Below are 24,756 nucleotides of genomic sequence, written 5' to 3'. Positions count from 1 at the left end.
AACCAGGAGGAAACTGGTTGGTCAACTTCTAGAGCGATTTCAGAACTGTCACCGCTTCCGGACCCAGCACCACTGCCTGCACCGTAGCCCCCCGCTGAGTGCGACAACCACGACCTATAACACAGGCCCGACCCTGCCACAGCACCTCCAAGGTCCCACCACAGCGCAAGTCCAGAGTGCCATGTCACCGACATCTGTGACACCGATGTTCGCGACACCTGACTCCGCAGCAGCACCTGTAGCCCTGTGGTGTAATCGTGACACCGTGAAGTCGGTGCCTCGCGTCTTGACCTGCTGGATTCTTTGACCATGCCTTTTCGTAGGAAACCAACGCATCGCCTCCCCTGCAACCTTAAGGAACCGACGTCTCACCTCCCATGCCTAGCAGTAAGGAACCGACACCTCACCTCCCCAGTGGCAGTACAGAACCAATGCCACACCTGCTCTAGCGACACCTCACCATCAGCATGCAAAGTCTTTGTTTCCCGATCATTTTCCAAGGCACTGTAACCAGGGTCTAAATGACTTGGTAGCCGGCCCGTACTACCTTGCGGTTGGTGCCAGACTGTTGGAAGTGACTCCGTCAAGCCGCCCCAGTTGAAGCTTTGTGTTTCTAAGCGCTATAGTACATTTAATGTTTGAAAATGTGTATCTTTACCTGTGTATGTTGGATTTCTGTTGTTGTGGTCTTGTTTTACTCAGATAAATATTGGCTATTATTCTAAACTGGCGTGGAGTACTTTTGTGGTGTTTTCACTGTCTAACTGTGTATGTGTGTGTGCAGATACTTTATTCACTGTTCTGAGATAAGCCTATCTGCTTGAGACAAGTTACCAAAGGGTTGAGCAAGGGTTATTTTAGGTGTTTGATTCCCTTACCCTTACTACAGTGATGGTCCCTACTTGGACAGAGTGCAAACCACTCCCATTTCTAAGTAATTCAGGCGTATGATACACTGGAATACCCCACTAAAATATAAATATACTGTGGGCTTTTTTTACGTGTATGAGGTGCCAGTGCTTACATAGCTTTATGATCTACTTTATATTATTAAATACAATCATCAGTGTTTATTATCATTGTTAATTTTTGCGTATTATTTTACTTGATGCTTTTTTTATACCAATTATTGTATATATTATTATTGTACAATTTATATTCATTTTCTCTTCTTTCTTTGCTCCTTGTAAACCTCTGATGCCCTCAGGCCTGGTATATGTACTATATAAACATTCTAAATAAAATAGTAATACCATTAAAAATAGCTTGCAGATGCTGGTGTCGATTTGTCACTATTCCTTAAAAATTAGATTCTAAACCTTCGTAATGAGACCCCTAGAGCAACGGATGGCAGGTGTGGACCCCTTCCTAAGCCACTCACTGGCGGTCTGTCTTACTAAAGACCGCTAAGCAGCACATTGTATTGCAGGATTGTTGAGTCTGTACCAATCTTGATGCAGCTTTGCAAAAACATGTGGCCGCTGTTGTCTCCTTCTGAGGACTACACAGTCAGCATATAGCATCATTTTGTGAGGTGTGTGGTCGGACACTGGGACAGGAAACTAAAACATTTGACCCGGTTTTTCAAAACAAAATTATTTACGGGGAGCACTGCACAGATGGGGAGCAGGAGGTCATCTGGAAAACCACAAACAGTATTATGACTTTAGAGAGAGCCCAGATATTCGTAGCTGGTGATACATATGGCGCTATATTAATGTTTTATATATTTGTACAGTGCTTTAGTTCCAATTGTATGGTCTAAAGGTTCTTTATAGTAGATGAAAGTATGAGTACATGTCCGAAGTCTTTCACAGCCACCGTTGTTGAGGTGGCTGAGGCGACCTCACTTGGATTTTACACATAATAATGCTATTCCACCCAGGGTTTATTCGCCAGGATTGGTAGAACAAATGTGAAGTTTTAAAAACACCGTAGAGAAATAGATTCAGCACCCCAGCATGGTTTGAATGGAGTTCTATACCACACCTGTCAAATTGTCTTTTGATGCTCTGAAGCCAGCTGCTGTGGCCTTGTGCTGATGATCATCTGTGCAAATGACTACCGTAGAATGAGGTGTCAGAGGACTATGTAATGTGTTGAGGGAGGTTGCATCAGAAGGTAACTTAAGACCGTGCATCATTCGCGTTTCGCAGGATGTTATCTGTTCTGCCTTTGTAACGACTGGGAAGTGTGGGTGGTACGTCACTGGTTTCACTCAAGAGTGGCAAGATGTGAAACGAGTTTTGAATGTTTGTTTGATTGCAGGGCAGCAGGCCTGCCAATAAACATGGAGCCGTTGTGCATCATACTTTGTCTTCACTCACATGATCTCCCAGTGAAGAGGACAGAGAGGGTTTCCAGGTGCGTATACTCTCTACTTCTAGCACTCATCAGGGGGTTTGCATGCTCCCTGGCAGTCAGGCATCAGAAGTCTTTGTAGTGTCTATTCCGGAGGATATCGGGCTCTGCCCAGGTAAGAGTTTGGTGCTAAGACCTGCCCCATGAACGTCGCTCCTTGTCTGGTAAGATTGTTTGGTTGAAAGCGCTGTCTGCTCTCTCCAAGTCCCTCCTTGCCCCTCTTCCTCTCATGGAGGAAATATTTTTAAAACGTGGTGGGTCTGGGGCAGGGATGTCCTCAACACCTTGGAACTTGATGTTTCTGACTGTGTTTTTCACTGTGGGCAAGTGATCTGGGTGAAGTAACTTCTTTCCAAAGTTGTGGCAATGCCAAGTACACAAAGGAGACGGCCCCTACTTTGCCGAATATTCCTTCCATGTAAAACCGTCTGCCTCATGCCTCGTAGTCTAAAAACAGTGTTTGTAAAGATACATTGGCCTTTAATGCTGTAATAATAAGTCTCTGGCTGAGCAAGAAGGGTATTTTCTGTGCCTCATTTACAAGCTGATCGGGCCAGTGGTGTATTAGGTTTGTGACTTGTTGGTTAAGAAATCCCATATTTCTAAAAGCATCTTGTGCTGTAAAAAGAGTAGCACTCCAGTGTAGTTGTGTAACATGTTGATAGTATTGGCTTGCTCCTCTTTTATTTTTAAGAGTGAGAAACTCTAGGGAAATTGAACGATAGACCTGCAACAAGTTATATTACACTTGAAAATGTATGTTTTTTGAGGCGGGTGGCAAACACCCAAACCTGAAGTCAGGCAGGCCAAGGCCCCAGGCTCCAGAGCCGGACAGCATTTAGGGCAGTCAGTCTTTCAGGTAGGCGAGCATGGTCATAATAGTGTGTTGAAAGTTTCGGCAGTAAGCAGCCTCCGTAAAGGCGAATATTGCAACTTCCGCTTCATTTTGGGGAAGCTTTATGCTTTTCTAATCCCTCCTGATGGAAAGGAACTCCCGAATATCTATAATAGAGCAGTTCCAGGTGTCTGTAGAGCGTGGTCAGTTAGGAATGTTATCGGGAGCGCCATATGATGTAGCCTGCAAAAAGTAAACTTGCTCGGGGGGCTTGGGTAAGTGCATGAAAAGCGTGCTCCTGCTGACCCCTGTAATTCCCGAGCATGTGTTTTTCAGTTCCACAGGAAGTACGGCTGTTAGCTCATTTGCTGTCTAGACGGTATGACCATGAGGGCTTTGGACGGCCGCTTAAAGCACTCCAGTGCAGACAGCTCGGTACTAAAAGAAAGCCTGAATACAACCTGGAATATAAGAATAGCCAGCGAGCCTTTCTTAGTGTGCGCGCGTCTAGCTCTGAAGGAAACCACGTTCTCCAGGTTAACCACAATTACAAGCCTTGGTTGTGCACGTTGCCTTCTCGCCTGTGCTCCCACATCTCTTAGCTACATACCTATACATTGACTGGTAAATTCTGGTTCATGTGGATGCAATAAAACAAAAACGCTAGAAGTAGTTAAGCTCACCTACATTTCGGGCCCCACATTAGGGAGGAACGTTACTGCAGGCATGAAGGAAATCGAGCAAGAAATGTATTTGTCCGTCACAATCAACACCTTCCTCAGTGTTTCTTGGAAGCCCCGACCTTTTTTGCTGCCTTGGGTGAGATAATTCTCCTAGGTGGCAGCCAGTTCTGCAATTTGTGATTAATTTATTTTTGTCTGCCAAGAATAATGGAAGAGAATTATATCCTGGGCTTTGTTGCGTTGAGTTTGTATTACAATACCTGCACCCAACCACCTAGTGCCATCACCTTCAGAGCTGTACGCCATATAGCGTGAAACACTACAATTCACTTGGCAGAGGGGCGGCAAGTGAAACTAGGACATGGCGTACATTAGTTAAACATGTATGTGCTCATGACCCTATAATAATAATTGTGTTGTCTTATACCGCTTGTAAGAATATGATATATAAGATCGTTTATTACCAGCACCCTGTTTGGCTACTTATTTATTAATTTTTTACATTGTTTTGTAATGTGAAAATCAGACCCTAAAACCACTGGAGCGTTGTACTACAGGAGAAATACATTACATATCGAGATAATAAAAAAGGGAGTAGGAGTACAGTAATGAACCAAAGTACAATTTAGCAATATGATTCTGTACATATCTACTAAGAAACATAGCAGGATGGTTACATCCTGGGAATTAACCAAAAGGTGCCGGGAACAGGACGTTTTATTGTGAAATATCAAGTCATGAGAATTAATGGAAATTTTGCTTTCAGAACAAAATTTGGTTACTGGTATCATGCATCTTTTTTTCACACAAGGGCTTGCATTTTGTAAAAGAGTGATGCTATGTGCTAGTAAGAGACTGTTCAAAAAGAAGATGCCTCTTGACTTTCTATTGCTTGGGGGAAACCTGCCTTCAGGTAAAAGAGAACATGAATAAAATTGCACAAAGTAAAATTACAAGAAGATTTGGAAATTTTGCAATCACGATTTAATTTTTCCACTGTTCTACTGTCTGTATGCCAGCAAAACAAAGGAGCGGCATGTCTCATTTGTTTTCTGATAAGTTTTATAGTGAACTTGAAAACATGACCCAAATTTGAAGATTAATTGAGCCAGCCACTGGGAGATCCCTCCCTTACTGGGAGGTTTGGGGAAGTGGAGCAGTCCGTGACTGCCATGGGCTATTTAAACGGACATTTTAGGTTACCTCCCACCATTTTATTGGTTACACGGTGGCTGGAGTCAGCGTTGAGACCTTTTTCCCCACCCGCCCATCTCTGTAGGGAGATCGGTTTTGGAGGGGATGTTTTCTGAAGTGAACATGGTTATACAGGTTAGTTTGTTGGCAAGAGGTGCACAGGGAATGTAATATGTTCAGGGTTGTCGCTTTGGAGCAGGTGCAGTGAGTTGGGGGGCATGGCAAGTTGCCATGGTATATTAACATTTACGGTTGTTCAGACTGGCAGTCCAGGTTAATAGGGAGCGGGTGTACAACAGTTTGCGTGGACAAGCCTGAAAGTTAAATGCTGGTTAAGAATTTGTATTAGTTACAGTTTCAGTGTTATGATAAACTAGAAGGCAGTTTAAAGATATGAAGTAGTCTAAACAACTAAGGAAATACAGGATTACATGTCAAGGATGAAGGAGGAGGGGGCAGTGTAGGCAAGGGGGGTGAGTTGTATTGTTAAATTGTTGTATAGTGAGGCCTGTAGTTTTGTATGGCAAAGGCTGAGGTTTTTACTGCAAGTGCACCTGTTTCCAATAAAGCGGCCTTTTTCACACACATATGCCTGGTGTATGTAGTTGGTAATGCTCCCCTCTTCCCTAAAAATACATCGTGTATCTTTTGGTACTTGCTACAGAACAATTGTGTGTACCCTGATGGCTAAATTGCCCTCCTGAGATCTATTAGAGAACTCGTTAACTAGGCGGCATCCACGGAGCAAGCCTTTTAGATGCATCAACCTTTGTTTCCTTTGAAATGGTTGTGCATTTGGATGCATGAGAGGGGATAGTATTTGAGCACAACTTTGGTGCTTTAAATCACTCTGCGAAGGGGGGGACAGCGGGGTCACAGACAAATTACATCTTTGAGGCTGTATGAATTCTCATTCTGTAGTGTGCTTCGGGCTGTGTTGGGGCTCCTACTTTTATGAAATCTTTTCTAAGGTGACTATGCTTTCTCTCGCTGCTGTCAACACAGAGCTTCTCTCCGGTCCATGAGGTATTTTGGGGGGCTTTTTTTCCTTAGGAAAAAACACTCATGGTTTTCCCCAGCCATATCCTGGTGTGTGGACTTGCAATTCATGTGTGCCCATGAACATCCTTTGTTTAGGTCTTGCTTACAACAACGCATCTGCTTTTGCTGAGACTTTTTAAGGCATGAGCAAAGTGGGCTCTGGCCCAGGGGCTGAGCCTCTAATGGGGACCCCTCCATAAAGGTAGCTCTGTCCTGCAGAGAGTCTTGCCCTTATGACCTCGAATAATTCCTAAACACATGGTTTTAAATACCATTTTCCTTTCATTTAATTTTTGATGTGTGAGATTCTATTAGAGACATTTTGATGAGAAACATTTGTTTCATGGAACATCCATTAATAAATTATTTTAGATCACAAATATATAATATATGAGAAATGGGAAGATGTTACTGAGATCATTTGCAGTAATATTAGGGAGCTGCTGCTGTTTTACAATATTGAAAATGTGTCACTAATCCTGAATAGTAGATGCATGTACATTTAGAGTTAAGATGAGTGTGCTTGTGCACTGTCAGTGACCTGGCCAACAAGGGGATAAAAGAGCTGAGATGGAATCATAAATTCAAAAGTTGTTCCGAACAGGGGCTCCCAAAATTAAAATGTCCATGCACTCTTGATTGCGAGGGATATTGTATACAAAAAGGGACTTGCAGCCCACCCGTTGCTTTACATTTGTTGCCTTCATTGCCACTCTTATGTGCTTCCTTCTAATTCGCCAGCTCTTGCTGGCTTCACTTCCTCTTCTTTCGGCTTTAGCATGGACCAAGTATTGATTGCTTTAGCTTGACTGCTGTCCTACTGATTGTGTTGCGATTGAGGTACTACTTTTATTTTTAATTATTCCTGTTAAACCTTTTACCCTTTGGTGCTGTGTTTTGCTATGCAGCACACACTTCAAAGAAGCCCTTTTCTCGTTTGAAATAGATGTTTGTCAAAATAGATGTTATCTGCTTTTATTGTGACAACAGATGTTTCCTGCTTCCTAATGTATTTTCACTATACATTAGGAAGCAGGAAACATCTGTGGGCAGAATTGCTTTTTCATATAATAGTACTTTTTGGCAGATGTAACTTTTTTTTTCTTTTTTTCACGGATGGTGAGATTAACTGATTTGCTCAGAATCACAGGGGTGTTGAGCCGAGACTTGACTAGCATTAGCAAGGCCAATAGGTCTCACCTTTTGAAACTTTTGGCTCTGCCATTCCTTTTGTTCTATTGTACATCATGGGTATTGCCATCTTTGGCATTGATGTGTAGCCATGCTGTATAGCAACATGGCTAAAAATAATAATGAAATGCAGGGGTGTGGAATTTATAAAAATATCTACTTCAACGTGGGATAGGTTGCTTTGTAGATCTGCTTGTCCAGTAAAAAAAAAATCTACTTGTCCATTTGATGCAATGTAGTGCAGTGCCACATTTTGGCAGCAATATCATTATATGAGCTCAGATAATAGCCTCTGGTATTATGGCAAGGCTCATAATATAGTAGGGGTTCAATACTAGCAATTCCCTTAGGGCCATATTTGTTAAGAAAACACACAGCAGAGTAAGTTACCCTGCTGCGCTGCATGATAGGGAAAGGGCAGGAATGTGTTGGATTTAAAATTGTACAGCGCAGTCCTGTTCTTTTCCTTCCCTGGCGCACAATGTGCTGTCTAGCTCCAATGCAGACACCCTTGCACAACGGTGCGAGGGTGCCTGCGTTGTAAGTAGGATTGTTTTTGTGCAGGAAGGAGCACCTTTCTACACAAGCACATCCTGAGAGACATTTTCTTCTTTCTGTGTTTGCTGCAGAATGCAGTACACGTGTTTGCTGCAGAATGCAGTACATGTAGAAAGAGTAAGTAAAGAGGATAAATTAATATATTTCTTCTTGTTACACCTTACCTGGAGAAGGGCAGAATTTTACCCATTTCCAGGTCTATCAGTGATGGTAAATCTGGGAGTGCACCAAAATCCATGGGTGAATGCATGGGAACACCTACACTCCACCCATGGAAATCTTTCCCAGTGCAGTGCAGCGATTTGCGCTGGGTTGCATTAGTCTAAATTTATCAAGCCAGTCAAGGCTGTGCAAGGTCGCCTTGCCTGGCTTGATAAATCTAACTTAAGAGTTGCGTCTCTTATGCCCCATTGCGTGGCTCGGGCGACACAGCTCTTTCATGAATATGCCCCTCTGTCAAACCTACTAACTTGGAATGGATTAGAGATTCTCAATGAGTCTTCTCTAATCTTTTCTCATACCTAGAAAGGTTGGAAATGTATTCCTGAAAAGGGCAGAAGTAAAATTTCTTCCAGGGTTGAGAGGATAAAGTGGTTGGAGGGAAAGTGAACTTGTAAAGTCTCAACAGATTTCACATGAGGAAATCTATACAAGTATATTTGCATGTGCTAAAATGCAGTTCACAAATATTTTTTAGGAGTTCTTTTTCTGGCCTACTTCTATAAATTCTTGTGAATCTACGAAAGCATTAAGTCTGCACTAATACAGGGACATATACTATATGTGTACGTTAAAGACTTTCTTTACGAAATGGGTCCCAAATTAGGTCTGGTGTTCACAAAGACCTTTTGTTTTTATTAAATTATGTCTCCCTTTCTCTGCAGCAGTTTCTACTTTAAGGCAAAGGAGCGTTGCTCCTTTGCCTAAAATGCCCCCAGGGATATAAAATCAAATGGTAATAAAGTTCATTTATTATCATTTTATTTTCCATCCTCCGTCCTGAACCAAGTTTCAGGACAGGGTGGGGCTACAGCTGCTGAGTGGCCGAAGTGAGCTGTGCACTTAAGTTTAAAGTGTGCATGTCTTTTTTTTGGATGGCTGTCTTGCGACGACCAGCCAGATATGCGCACTTTTAAGTTCGGCTAGAGAAAGCACAGGGCTCCAGTGCTCTTGTAAGTGCTGAGAGAGGCCTCTCTCCCAATCCTGACACTTCCTTCATGTTGGTTACCAGCATGAAATCAGCTCCAGGATTGCTTCAGGAAAGTTGCTGTAGCCAGAGAGGAGGACATCAGACGTTGTGCAGCAAGCAAAGTAAGTGATATTTCCTTTTTATTTACAGCACGCAATTTGCACGCATGCACCCCCAATTTGCCCGTCCCCCCACTCTGCTTACATGCCAGCCGCTGCTGCTTTCTCTGTCTGTCGGCTGGCTTCACTGAGTGGCAGCATTCTGCTGTTTCACAAGGAGCATATCAGCACACACAATCTAAGTAGTTTTGTTCATTGCCAGGGACTACTGTGGCAATGTGTGCATTTTGAGACCCAAAAATATTTTTTCTTTTGCCAATGTTTGTTATTGGGGTGAGGGCTCAACAGCTCCTACAACAATAAAGTTTAACAAAAATCATGTCAAAACAAGACACACAGTGACCAAACCAAACACCTACCAACAAAAGTAGACCTAGTGGCTTTACCAGTGCTTGTTTTCTTGTTTCCCATAATATTGTTAAAACTGGTTACGCTGATTTTCCATTATGAATATTCTTGGGAAATTCTAATAAGCATCAACATATTTTACTCAAAACGTTATCTAAAGTTTTACAGGAGTTGCATTAGGAATTTTTTTTTTCTAGATGCATTTTTTTGTGAACATTTTATTTTGAAACCAAAGAATAATCAATCTTGCTTTCAAGCTTCTGCAGATATTTCCATCTTATCAGAGAGAATTCTGGGACCATTATACACAGCCTCATAGTGGTAAACTTTGCAAATGTGCATATTCATTTTTACGCCGGAACCTCTGTCCGTAGTGCAGTCTGTGCTTACAACATTGCTTTAGTGATCTCACCCTAATAACAAATGCTTTGTGTTCATTAATCATAACTACCAGTTCGAACAGCATTAACATACGAGTACAAATATTACCTAAACTGCAGATAATGCCCTTCCCGACCCATAATGTGGTACTGTGAACTGGCAACCAATGGGTTTGTGCTGCAGGGGCTGGATCCACTTGTCCCAAGGATAAAATAAACATGAAAACTTGTTGTCCTTGACCTCAAACACTATTACCTGGGCGTAGGGCTATAAGAATTCCACACCTCTGAAAAGGACTTTGATGCATCCAGCGCTAATGCTCTTTAAAAAATAAAGTGCTCTGGTGGTGTCATAGTGCTTTTAAAATTTAGTTTTAGCCACACTACAAAGCGTCGGCTCTACTGTACAGCTTGGCTACAGAACATAATCAAAGTCAAAGCTCTTATGGGTGAGAGCTTCTGGCTTTGCCAGTGCTTGTTCTGATCTTCTGTTTGTCACCCCATTTAACCTTATGTAGCTTGAGAACATGTTTAAGTGACCACACTTGTATATATACCAGGGTCCTGGGTGCAGCTTCAGCAATATTTTGGCCAGTTTGCGATGAGTACTTCTGTACAGTGATAGCAGCAAGCATGTTTCTGTTATTTGGGTTGAGTTGACTTTGTAATGCTTGTAAAGGGTCAACTTATGTGTGTGTGATTGGTTTAGGGTCCTATAAATCTTGTAATGAGCTGCAATTTGTCCTATGAATACTTCATGCGCAAGTACGTAAAAATAGAAGTTTGTCGCTTTTATTAATCCATTGTTAATACGCACATACTTAAAGACTTATTATTTTGAAAAAATTACGTTAGTTCAATACAAGGTATCACAGCCTGGGGTATTTGTGTTAGTGAATAACCAAAATATAGTGGATATAACTATGCCAGATCACAAGGTGCCGAAACACCAGATCCGATTTTACTGGCTTGAAAATCCAGCTGGTAAAATCGCATGCAGATTGGGCCCATGCCTGACACCTTCTTACAGCCCAGCGAGGCACTCCCACCTGCTAGCCCCCTGGCACCATCACATCACTCTGTCTCATTTACCTCCATCTAAGAGGGTTTGTGTGGCTGTTAGGAAGTCAGTGGGCATCAACCCGTAATTGCACATACTGGGGGGTGTTTCCGCGTGGTATCAGTGGCCTACAGGTGTATACTTTTCTCTCAGCCAGTATTATGCAGCTTGCAATCGAGGCCTCAGTTTTCAGGTCAGGCGGGCCACTCTTTCAGACAGCGTCAATGTGTGCACGTTTGGGTTTGAAGCACATAGGTATTAAGATTTGAAGAATGTTTATCTCTAGACTTTAAAATGCAGTATGCCGTGCATCTCTAGAGACGCGACGCCCGCTCCGTGATAGTATCTGCACCACTTCCTGCCGTCAAGGGCACATCTTGTGTCTGTGACTTTGGCCCGTGCTGGTGTGCAGGGAATCTTTGTTTACAGTCGGTGTTGTGACGTGCTGAATGGAGGGCAGCCAGGTCAGCCGGCTGCTGCATTTCTGCTGTGTAATTCCAGCTGCCTGCCACCTTCGTTTTTTTTTCCCTATTCCATAGTTGAGCTCTTTGCAGAGTGGCATCACGTGGGACGCTTTTGCTTTTTATGAATGAATTACATCAGTCCTGTGAGGAAATCCCTTGAAGGCATGTATAGTACTTGAGGAAATGCCTGGGACCTGTCAGTCACCGCCGCCCCCGCGGGGGATTAGCAAAATGAGAACTGGTAATATGACCTGATGGAAACATGAACTTCAATCCCTGCCCACCCGCATCTACAGCACCCCCTCCTCACACAAATATACTCGCCAGCAAACAACCGAGAGATGTTTTTCTTCCAGTCACCTTCCGTGCTCGCTTTGATCGTAGCGCCACACGTCAATTCATCATTCGCAGTGTATTACCTGTGTAATAAAATGCCCTCGCCACACACTGCCGGGTAAGAGGGCTGTCTGATAGCGGGCCGCCTCACGCAGCGCCGCTTCTGGGAGTAAAAGAGGGTAAGCCTTTGACCGGCTTTGTGCATCTGTGTCCATATAAATGCGGTGAGCGCCTGTGGCAGGAGGCGCTAGAGCCCTGCGTAATCAAGAAGCACTCTGTGCACACCTGTATCTAAGGAATGTGTATCTCTGTGTACCCCTCCGCATATGGAACATTCTGTGGCGCCCCCCTGTATTTGTGAAACGATCTGCACATCTGTATCTGTGGCCCCCTGTGCACACATCTGTATATTTGGACTGCTGCCCGCGGCTCACTCCGTATATATGAAACAACATCTGCACCTCTGTCAGTGATACGCACACGGCACCTTTGTATCTATGAAACCCTGTGTGCTTTGTCATCGATGCAACACTGTGTACACCTCTGTATTTATGCGCTCGGGACACCCTGTGCACCTTTATGGAAGTCCGCATGCATCTTTATGTAGTGTTTGTCTAAATTATGTTTGCAACTCTGCGGAGTGCTGTGTGCACTTGTGTATTTATGGAGGGCTGTGTGCCTCTGAATAGCAGTGAAACGCCGTGTGCTCCCTTCTATTTCAGCTGCCTTGCACTCCGGCATATATGAAGTAATCTGTGCCTCAGTGCACGTCTCGTCTGTGGAATTGTTTTGATATCTGTATTTATTTATATAATCATTACAGCCATTGGTGTGGGTCTGCAGCCGTTGTCATATTTGGGGTTTAGCAGAATGTTTTTTCTTTGCTGCCTTGTCTGATTAGGTGTAAAGCTTAGCCTTCATCCCAGGCTGCTCAGTCCAGTTTCTTGCTAGCCGGAAATTACGTGTGTGGTCGCTTTTATCACTTTTGTGTTCAAGCTCGAGTTTGAGTAAAGTTGGACGTACATAGTTGTAATTATGTGCCCATAGTAAGTGCCATTTTGTGCACTGGGTTCTGAGAAGTGCTCCAAATATAACAACGCAAATTGAGTCAGTCTATGCGCGAGTTTGTGTTGTGGAGAGGAATGCAGTGGACAGAGTAACACTGTTTAAAATTAAATAGGTACAAATTCTGCATTGCTTCTATCTTTGGTTATGAATGATAGAGCACTGTTCTTGTCAGAATTGATGTGAGCCAGAGCTTGTCAAATCAAATGCCATTTCGGATTTGGTGCAAGCTAGAGCTTGTGGACATGGGTGCCTTGTCCACTATAATAACAGGACTTGCATGTATGTTGACTGTCTGATTTGGTGCAAGCTGGATGATGTGTGCAACTCTTCATTTATGAAACACCTTGTGCTCTGTATGTGTCGAATGATGCGTGCACCTATGAGGCTGTGAAATGTCCGCTCTACTGTATATATGGATGGTTTGTGTGCAACTCTGCATTGTTGTAGTGCTTTGTACACCTCTCTATAAATGCAATTATGTATGCATCTCTATTTATGAAATGTGTATACCCGATATTTGCACCTCTGAATAGGACATGCTGTGTGCTTCTTGGTGAAACACTGCATGCACTTATACCTATGGCATTCTCTTTGCATTTATGGATCTGTGGAGTTCTGTGTGCTCACTGTAGCTCGAAAATGTTGTGTACATTTCCATGGAATGTTGTGTGCATTATCATGCCTATGAAATGTTTGCATCTTTGCAGCTCTGGATATATGCGTGCACCTCTTTTGATGTGAATTGTATTGTTAGTTGCATAATGAATTGCTGCTAATGGTGTGGCTCTGTAGCACCCAGTTGATTGCGTCAGATATAGTGGAAGCCAGTGCTTATGTGCTTGATCTCTTAGTCTGGTTGTCTGCATGGTTCCCATGACCACTTCTCTGCAAGCTAGATCTTCTGTGCATGTTTGGACGGGTGGTTGTTTGATAGCGTGGCTTATCTTGGAAGTGCTTTGTGCTTAAGGTTCTGAGAGGTATTCCAAACCTGTTTCTGCAACTTCGTGTTGTGCGTATGCGAACTTGTGTCTTGAACAGTAGTTGAGCGGAAAAAATATTTCATTATTTGAGGACGTTGGTACATATCCACACTGATTCAATCTGTAAGAATGGTATAGCTGAGTGGGTTTTAGTGCGAGACAAAACCTGGATGTGCATTTGCTGTATCTGCTCTTATGCAAGCCAAAGCTTGCTTGCATGTTTGTCTTGTTTGATTTTGTATAAGCCATGGATTGTGTGTACAGTTGACTTAAGTTGTTATGCTACTTGAGGTTTTTATTGCAGTGTTACCATTAGTGAGTCTCACAGTGGTGTGGGGTTCCAGGACCTTCATACCTCTCTGGTTTGGTCCATGCTAGATGTTATTTGCAACTTCACATCGGTGTGCATTCAGTGTCAGTGGACCGATATGTGCTACTCCATATCTATAACACTTGATAGTTCCAGGATGATATGACTCATGTGACTACTGCTGCCGGTCTAGTCATAAACCTTGCTCACAGAGCTAAGTTGGCAACGTGTGCATTGAAGGATGAAATGAAGTCGTAATTAAAAGGACAGTACTGGTGCGGTATGGTGAGCTCAGCCATTTTCTGATAACTGCAAACCTTACCCTTTCTGGTGGCAAGCACCTTTGTTATAGGATCCGGAGACCGCCAGCAAGCCCTCACCCCAACACCAGCCATACGCTGACCGACAAATTGTCTTGTTGGAAGAAGTTTTATTATAAATTTTTATGATAATTTTTCACATATGTACAACATACATCACTTTAATTAAAACATCAGTCATATTTACAGAAACCATAAATCACATTTTTGAGATATACTTCAGTAACCATAAATCCTTTACTTATGACAGGATCCCTTCCTGTCCTGAACCACCATTGGACTTATATCTGCTTAGTAGCTGTGATATCATGGTGCAAAGTCTGGTCTGCAGCTCACAGTTGTGATATTGTTTCACAGTAAGGTCCCCAAAGCATGATGTTAACAAACGCATCTAATTAGAATATCAATTAACGCATCTTAATGTTTTCTCGTAAGTATTTTTTAGTTCTAACTGGAAACTGTCTAGCTCTTTACTGCGAATCGTTATCAAGTCTTAAGTGTTTAATTAGCTAACAAGGCTTACAAGCTCTAATATAAAAGAATGTTATTCCAAATGGATGGTAGAGAGGACAGATAAACTGAGCCATTCTTCTTCTTGAAGAAGGTCTTTTTCAGTTCAATCTTTTGGTCATAATATGTTGACAACCTACATTTAGACTTTTATTCTGCTTTTCAAACTGAGTCCACCACCCTTGTTTCAAGAGTAGTGATGTTTAGTTGTAGGCAGCCTGTCCTATTCAGATGAAGCTAAAAGCTGAAAGTCACATCTATCTGGAAACAGCTCAGTGGCAATGTAAAACAATTTTGCTGGCTTGATTCAGCCCCATGAAAAGAAAAATTTCCTTCTTTTGACAACCCTATTACATTTGATACTTAAAAACTCCTCTAGGCAATCTAGCACGGTGACCAGTGACTGAATTGGAACACCACTCAGACTACTACCCCATAGCCCTGCAGGCATGCCTTTCAGATCAGACTTGAGGAACATTGATAGGTCGGTGTGGTGGAGTATACAATAAATCTGCCATTGGTCTTGGTGAATTATGTGAGGGTGGTGTATTTATGATGCGCTCTGGTTACCGCTGAAAGGCAACGATTGCTACACGCTTTACAGTCATCATCAAGTTATAGATCCATTGCGGTGCCCGGGGCTTGCTTTATTTTTTTTAAAGGTGATGATCTTGAAAAATAACATAGTTGTAAATATGAATTGAATGAAAGATGCTGGATTCTGTCTCGTGTTCCTTCTGGACTAACTTGAGTGACCTCTATTCAGATTAATTTGTGATTATACAGGAACATTAAATGCTATTTCAATTACTTAGTTAAATCTTGTTCTTGGTGTATTTTTGATCTGTCTGTACAGGGAATATTTTTATTGGGCATGGAGGGACATGTGCTTGCACAATTTCCTAATAGGCATGGTTTTGCGCTTATTCATAAAGTTCATGACATTTTAATCCTCCCATAAATTAAATTTCCTCTGATTCCAAATCTGGGCTCTTTCAATTTTAAAGACTCTGTTGTTGCCTCAAGGTCTGGAGTAGATGGACCAATTTTATGCTTTCGTGTCTGTCCTGAATAGAATTTAAAAGATTATGCGTTCACTTAAGAGCAGCTTGTAGCGCCAACACTCAATGGTAAAGCCTTCTCCAGCACGTTATTTCACTCCACCTGAAGGAATACTTATGTCTGCAGCTAACAATGAGTTTTTGTATAGATCCACATGTAAAGAGATGTAATAATCTATTAGACCGCACAGCTCCTACGTATAGTTAAAGCAGAGGGGCTCATAACAGTAAGCATTTCTTCTGATTTAAACAGAACTTTCTTTTAACGTCACACTAAGACTATGTCTAGAAGACCTCATGCCAGCAAATCTTCAAAAATTAAAATAAAATGATGTAGAGAGAGTGAGCATTGAAGCGTTGTTCTTAAGCCATTCTCTTTCATGGTTTTATATTGTTTAGGTGAAATTTCCTTCAAGACATGAGCATTTTGTGGGTGATTACTTAGCCTCATTTATGTTGCCATTAGGATTTGGTGACTCCATATTAAGTAGTTAATTTGTTAGACCATAGATGTTGCATGATGATTAGCTTGTAAATAAGACCCAATGATTGTCCTTTCATACATCTGCTTAGTTGGTGCAACACCATTTTAATTGTTGATTTATCACGTTGTTTGTTAAGGAAGTGTTTGCGTGCTAGATTTCTAAAACTGTCATAAAGAGGCAATGCCATTCACTAATTGCTCTACCACATTCAATTATTTTAGTTTGCTAGCAATAGGTTTTCTACATAGGAAAAATACATATAATCTGTTTTCTCAAATTTGTCTTCTATGATATTTTGCCACGTTTGACCTTTAAGTTTATCACTTGCAGTGCAAGCTTTATCTTCAGAGTCTTTTTCATAAAACTGTTCTTTGAAGGTACAGCTTAACTCACTTAATGCAATCCAGTCTTCAAAGAACACATTCACGTCATCTACAATTTGGTTCATTATGGGATTTTCAGTTTAGGAGTATTAATAGCAACATGCGCAGTCACCTTAATTATTACCAACCACTACCTTATACAAACGCCAGACCTATTGACTTTGACAATATGTATTTCCATCGATTTTGCCTGTGTCTCGATGATAAGAGTTTGGATGATGCTATACTTATTTAATAATCAGATTTTGGCATTATTTTGTATTATAGACTCAGATACATTTATCATATATTGAGCGAATAGATAAACAATCGGGTAATGGTCTTGCATTATCTGAAATGTTGTGTTACTGTTACACAGTGTCTGATGAATGTATAGGATCCAAGTGATATTTGGGATATTCAGTTCACTGGTCTCGATTTTATCCGGGTATAATAGTATGACTGGCGCACATTCTGCAGTGATTTGTTTTGTCGGGTATTGCCTGGTGTCAAGTTCCTGACAATATTTCACAGATGGCTTTAGAGCCTAATGTGTTTTAGTACTTACACATTTTTCCCTAATCATAATATTTTTAAGGCCCATGGAAAATGTTTCTGCCTTGGGGATAAAAAAAACCCACTGACGGTCCCGTATCTATTTTTGTTTTCCACTTATGTATCTTTTACTTAGCCTTTAATGGCTAGTTTTCTCATGCTACTCTGTTATCCCATGAGGAAACAAATTAACCGACTAATGTATCCAGGTTATAGGGCTGCGCATTGGGAGGTGTGGTATTTAGCTACACTGCCTCGTGTCTTGTTTTTTTCTTTTACCACTTATTTCTGAAATGCAGTTTGTAAGGGCTGAGGTGTCAATCTAAATATTGTCATGTGTATGTAATGCAGATATCCTGAACTTCTGTCCTAAAAATGGATCTTCCTTCAGTGTTTTTAGCACATACTCTTAGTGCCCACTTATGTTAAAACATGTCTCTCCTTTCCTTTTTTTTCACCCTCAGGACTTGTCGGGCTCCATTGATGATTTACCTACAGGGACTGAAGCAACGCACAGTTCAGCTGTTAGTGCATCGGGGTCTACAAGCAGTCAAGGGGAGCAAAGCAACCCGGCGCAGTCTCCTTTCTCTCCCCACGCATCTCCACACCTCTCCAGCATCCCTGGTGGTCCTTCACCCTCTCCTGTGGGCTCGCCTGTTGGAAGTAACCAGTCTCGCTCTGGGCCTATCTCGCCTGCAAGTATTCCTGGTAAGTTGGGACCAAACGATCTGCACCATTGTCTTTATGTTTGTGTCCACGCATGATTAATAAGGGTAGATTGCAAGGAGGTTCTAAGCAGATTCGGCAGTAACTAATTATTGGTTATTGTGCCAAAGAATTTACATTTTAAAATATATATATATCTATATATATATTTTTTTTTTGCCTTAGTTCCTTGACCAGGGAGTTGACCGTCGTATAGTTTGACTTGAGTTATTTAGTGAATGGGTTTGGCAAGTCAAACTATAAGTTAATCCATCGCCTACACTTGCTAATTGCTCTGGAGAAATCTTGGTACAGGTAAACAATAAGATTGTGCTTTCTTCCTAACAGATTAAACTGCCTGGCATTGAGGCATGTGATATTTTTATTTCCTGCCCAATATCTGCTACAGTAAGATGGTTGTGGCAGTGAGGTGACCATGTGTGCAATTTATTCAGTTATATTCCTTACCTAAACATAAACAAGCCAGTAGTCCTACATACGTTTGATCCTCCTATATCTCAGCTGTGGTTTCAGCGAGCATCTGTGCCCGATGACCAGACTGACCAAGTCGAGTGCAAGGCTTTTTGGACTCATCACTCAGACCGGTGTGGGGCTAAACTATCCAAAACTGCACTGAAATCCACGACTCACGCTCTTTACTTTGCGAGATGGGCAGTCAATGCATTGCTACCATTTACAGCATCATGTTTAATTAACTCAACATTGACAATTTGACTGGCAGTAGTTTGAAATCCTGCAGACAGCCAAGTGGTATCCAGTCACATTTGCGATGGCTCCGCGTATGTTGATGTGATTGTTGATGAGAATCACATAAAACCAGAATCTGTTGTGTCCAGTTAGCGTAGAGTTGATGAAACTTTGCCCTGCATACTGTCGACTAAATAAGCCCTGAAAGCGGTTATTTGGATATGAGCCTAAATGTTGTTAGAGCGTTATGTTTTGCTGCTGAGTGGGCACTGGTCCATAGTCCCTTATAAGTAAAGGGAATCTACAAGTTCTTTCCCTTCTACTTTTCAGTTCCCTCAGGTCATTCACATACCCTTCCTTGTGCAGCTAGCATCTTTGTAGAAATGGACAATCCAATAAATTAATGGGGAGAGCAAACCAAGGCACTGGCTTAGCGCTAAGAGTTAAATCCCAGTCACAACATCTAAGTATTTTTCAAGTAAATTGCGCATAAATGCTACATAAAATATTATAAAGACTCTTTAAAATTCAAAGAAAATACAGTTCTTTAACATTTGTGTTCCAGTTAATTACACTAGATTATAATACCGCACATTAGTAAACCAGCAATGCCACTTCATTGAACGATATTGGATTAACAAAACAAAGAGGTTTTGGAGATTTTACAGCATTTGCTATTGGATTACAAGCCACATAGGTAGACCACCTCAGCTGCAGACGCTTTCATGTACATGTTTTGCATTTGAAGTAAACTCTGGAAAAAAAATTCCAAGCAGAACGGTGACCTCACCTGCCATTTGTTTGGCTGTTTTAATCTTCAAAAACTGCACTGGGGAAGGGGAAAAGGACAGAACCAGTTTGCTTGTCCCACGGCATTGTTCTGGTTCGCCACTTCCCATGGCACAAGGGTTCGAGCCAGAAATTCAGCCGGGGGCAGGCTCGAGCCTTGCTTGGCTCGCCAACCAATTTCTGATTGCTCACAATGAGCAGTTCCCCTGGCAGACAAAACATAGCACTAAAGTGGTTTTAACCCTAGTAGCATAACGTTGATTTCCACTTGCGGATGTGTGCATACCAGTCACTGTATGTGCCTCTTTAACCCCATTCAAAGGGTTCTGTTGTTTTACTGCAAGAGCAAGTTTTTCTCTGTTGGCTCAAGGAACCAGATACGTGCCAGTAATACATAATCGCCTCAGGCCTACTGCCAACTATCAACCATTAAGCTTTGAAGTCTGTTTTGGAACTTTAAGTGTGGGGGGGCAGAGGAGAAGTAAACATATGTCCAATTCAGGAGAAGGAATTGAATCCTTCAGCCCTTCTCAAACTTTGTCTCCAAAGCCTCCTGTCATAGAAACTGTATTTCCCTGTTCTCCCTGGGAGCTCAATGATCCTGTTGTGGTTGCCCCCAGTGATGAGATTTCTCTGATCTTGCTCCTCTTGTGACACACGCTTTTGATCTGCTCACGACATTGGTCCAATCTTTTGCAACTCTTGCCAAGTATTCAACCATCAGGGATATGTACTGGTCACCCAGTTCCATAGCAGGTGGGATTCATCCGATAAGATCATTGACATCATATATCCTTATTTGTTCATGTACAACATCAAAGTCGTCATTTCAATCCTTCTGAATGCAAATGATCCCTGAGCTTAGCAGGAACACCTACAGATGTCTCCTGAGGGCTTGCACTGCCAGGACGTTGATATGAGGTTGTATTTCCTGTTGCGCCAGCTGTGCCTCATGGCGAATTATTGAGGCAGGCAACTTATCTACAGATGATTCTGGTGTCATGATAACCCGAGTGTTCAGTATTGGAGGCACGGCGACACAGGAGGTCCCTGGCTTCCCAACTTAGCTCCTCTTTCATTTGAGGGGTTATCTGAAATGTGTCCTCAAAGGACCCTTAGATTATTTTTTTGCAACCTTCATGTTGGTCTTTGCATAACTTTGAGGGTTGCATATTTTCCACTGCCAGCTGTGCGTAGTAAAAACTTTGCAGAATTACTCTGTGCAAGTTTGTTTTGCCATTCTGCAACGAAAAGATATGCAAAGGTAAACTTAATATGTTTTCCAGTTTGGTGTGTTCATTTAGAGGAGAAATAATATTGCAAATCGGTGAAAATGATCTTGCAATCGGAAAAAAAATACTAAGGCAGTGAAAGGTAACCTAGAGAACCCGTGCAACCTTTGTGAAGAGCAACAGTCAAAAATGTTGCTAACTCTACTGGCAGAAAAACATTCTGCTCACCTCTTCCTGCCATGAAGTCTGCCTTACAGCACATATTCTTTCCCGGTATAAAACTAGAGGATATTATCTTTGTAGGTGGCGGCAGAAAGTCGTTCCCACACCAGATATAGTACTTGAGATCGCACCATGTAGTGGCTTCTGTTGAGTAAGTGCCCATTTCAGTTTCTGTTTTCTGATGATGAGAGTCCCAGCAAACTTTTTGATGGTGCGGTCTGAAAGCGAGAATCTGTAATTTAGGCAAACCGAAAAGACTTTGTGAGTTTCTATCAAGGCTGAGTTTGACGTGAGGTTTGGATTATTATGGTTGTATCGAATAAGCTTCTTAAATCCTTTGTATGCAAGTAAACTTTGTCAACCTCTGTTTGTTGAAGGTGACCATACATTATTGCAGGGTGGAACATTTAATTTTTTTCTTAAAGTCACCTGAGCCTCAACACTTGGTGGAAACTGCAGATATATCACTTCTTTTAAACTACTTTTTTTTATATAAAAAAAGATTGTGCTCAGTCGCCTCAAAGTCTGTGGTCTGGAACCAGTCAATACTGTTTTAGATCTAGCTGAGAAATCATTCTCTAAATAGCTAGGATAACGATGAGGGGGAGGAGCCAACTGTTTTTTTCCCTACTGAGACCTTTACATGGCAGCAAATCAGTCTGTGTTCAGTAACTGAAGTATTCGGTCTTGTTTTGAAATGTCACCCTCTTGCAATGTAAGAACTATTTCAAAAGGTAGAACTGAGATATTTACTGTCACAGCTTCTTTAACTCGTTTCCAAATATCCCTGGCTTCTCCGTTATTCATAATCATCATGTTATTACTCTTGATTGTTTTGCACCTATCTTAAAAAAAACAAAAAAACTTTTCTTTATTGGTTTTCATTTTGCATACAATATTATTGTCAAGACATAAGCTTGATACATCATTTACAGTCGAGCAGAAATGAAATTGTGTGGCATGCATTGCATCCATACCCCTCTGGCTATGTTGGTCAGTGTACTGCTTGTAAATCGTCAGTGTTAGCATGTTCAATGTTTTGTAGCCATTCAAGACTGCCTTTGCTCATGGCTGTCACCGGAGCCTTTGAAAGATTCGGTGTGACACCTACCTGCCTTTTAGCCATAGAGGCTGAGGTTAACTCCATTGCCTTTCTCAGTATGAATGCAGTGTCCCTCTACGGCAAGACATCTTTGAAACAGGGTCAGACTGGCCTGTAGGGTCATTAGGCAGCGCCGGATGGGCTGGTCTGACAGATTAGTGTGTGAGTATTTTTTTTTTTTTATAGCAGTTTGTCAGTCTGTTTATGGCTAGGGTGGGCCGGGCTTTACTATTGATTTCCCTGATGTTGCCACAAGTATTGCATGCAACAAACACAAATGCATAAATCTCCCATACCTTGCAAAAAACTCATACAGTGTGCCTTTACAACTTCAAACCTGGCCTGATTTACAAATGTGAGACACTTTTTTTTTTAGCTATCTGGTTCTCTAAGAGGAACTAATTTCACTTTGGTGCCAGAGTCTGTTTTTTTGTCCTAGTCCAACCCTGCTTCAAACGGGGGGGGGGAATCTGAATTGGTCTCCAGGGTGGCTCCAGGCACAGGGAAAAATGACTGCGATGCTGAAAACCATGCTGATTTTAGTGAAAAAAAACAAAGCGAAACTGAGATTTGTCCATCAGTAACATCATTTGATAATTTGTCACTGATGTCCTGGATTGGAGAAGGTGGGAAGAATGGGGGGTTTGTTATCAGATAACCCTCAAAGACCACCCCATTCACATTTCGGATGAAAGATTTTATTGTTGATACATTTACACTTCAAGGAGATTAGGCTGTGACAATAGCATGTTAACAATCGTGTGCCTGCATTTTAAAGGGGGAAACTGACCAAAACCGGAGTTTCTGAATTGATAAATATATTAAGAGCTACCACTTTTATGAAATAATTGTAAAAACATTTGGTATTCGAGGGGGCCCAATTATATATATATATATATATATATATATACTTTTTTTTTTTTTACACTAGCAGGTTATGGGATTAAATTGTTTGAAGACAGACCCCTGCTCTTCGACAATATAAGCATAACATAACAAACATTTTGTAAAGTGCTCGTTCACCCGTTGCTGAATAACAGATCTTTATTGTCCATAATTCTCTTGTTAAGCCCTTTGAAACTAACATCCAGATACAAACAAATTAGTGCAGTTTGGGTCCAGCATTTGATGAGGCAAAAGCTCTCGAATCACCCATATCTAATAGACTCATTGTCGTGGGGGCATGAGAGATTCTAATCTTAAACAGAGGTCATTGTGTCATTGCGCTTGATTTTACTTGTGTGTGAGGAGTGTGTTCTGTGGCGGGCTGTACACAAGGCAGTCAGATGCTTTCCCCTGGTATTTCCGTGCTTCTAGCTTGATTTAGAAGTGATTTTGTTTCATGTCAAAATGCGGTGCCCTCGCCAGCTCAGTCCTTGCTTTGGCTCATAGAGTCAAATCTCCCACACAGTGGAGTCTTATCTTTTTTTGGATCTCCAAACAATACCTGTCCACAACTGGTAAAGCTTGCGTCTTGTGCCTCCACTGTGTGTTTGACTACTGGCGAGTGAACGGCTTTACGCGCATTCATGGATGCAGAGTCTGTCAGTATTGCAACATGTTTGGTCATGTGTCTAGCCATTGCCGAGATAGATACCTGGGTACAAAGTGTAAAGGTCACACAGCAGATCGTTTGCTTTTATAAAGACGCTCCTGTTCGTAGTTTTGTTATGGGGAACGCATCCAGCACAGGCTAGTGTAATTTCCGCAGCAGCCGAGGTGAAAGATCAATGTTTTCTTTTTTCTCAGCACCTATTTCTGCAGGGCAATTTATCGTCGACCCCCAACCCTCAGCCGCTTCGTCCTGACCTCCCCTGCTTTCACTTGCGTCTGTCTCGCAGTGTGGCTGCAGGGTCACCTCACTCCCCCTCTCCCTGGTAATTTGTTGTAAAATGAGCATCTGCTCGGTCCACATAGCAAGGGCACGTTCAACCATGGGATGCAGTAGGAGGCTGGTGCGCAAAAACATGACGTTGAAATGCCATACTGGTGTTCTTTCAACGAGTGTTTTAAATGCTTTATTTTTTTTGGTGCATTTTGTGAAATGTTCCTCCTCTGTGCGCCGAGTTCCCTCCCAGGCGATTTCACTAAGTGAACATTTTTGTTGTCCATCACACTACGTCACTCTTCCTTCTGTTACAGCGTGTGATGTCCTCTCCTCCGGTTTTGGTTTGCCTTTCATTCCAGCCCGATCCTTTCCAGAAATTCACGCAGGGAGCCAATAACTCTCCCGCTCATGCACATGGCGACCGCGGTGCTTTGAATTGACTTGCTCTTGGCAACTGTTTTACTTTTCATTTTCAATTTATGTGGAAAGAGAAGTCCAGTTAGGAATTTACAACACTAATAGCTCTAACTCGTGCAAACGTGAGACCCATTGCATTGCAAATGCTTGCTTTTCGATTTGAGCGTTTTTCTTGTATATCTCATTCGGGCCTCAAGATGTAAGCCAGGCCTATTAGCTTTACCAATGCTTTTTTTGAAAGGAATTGATGCTGCCTTCACCGTGAGGGGGAATATCTTTGCCTATTTATATATTGGAAGATAACAGATACAATTTAAGGGCAGGATCTGAACCTGGAAGCTTG

At 42.0% G+C, this 24,756-nt stretch overlaps 1 protein-coding gene across 4 annotated transcripts in view; it reads left to right on the top strand.

Moving 5' to 3' along the window:
• ARID1B (AT-rich interaction domain 1B) overlaps positions 1-24,756 on the top strand; it is a 764,650-nt gene that overhangs the window by 469,991 nt on the left and 269,903 nt on the right. For all 4 annotated transcript variants that reach the window (XM_069234667.1, XM_069234666.1, XM_069234669.1 and 1 more), the window contains one exon: positions 17,875-18,118. In XM_069234667.1, the coding sequence (XP_069090768.1) occupies positions 17,875-18,118 (244 nt within the window). The remainder of the gene's footprint in view (positions 1-17,874; positions 18,119-24,756) is intronic.

The sequence above is a fragment of the Pleurodeles waltl genome, chromosome 5 (genome assembly GCF_031143425.1).
Source record: "Pleurodeles waltl isolate 20211129_DDA chromosome 5, aPleWal1.hap1.20221129, whole genome shotgun sequence".
NCBI classification, from domain to species: Eukaryota; Metazoa; Chordata; class Amphibia; order Caudata; family Salamandridae; genus Pleurodeles; species Pleurodeles waltl.
The sequence above is the reverse complement of the archived record's forward strand: the minus strand, read 5'-3'. Positions and strand labels throughout refer to the sequence as shown.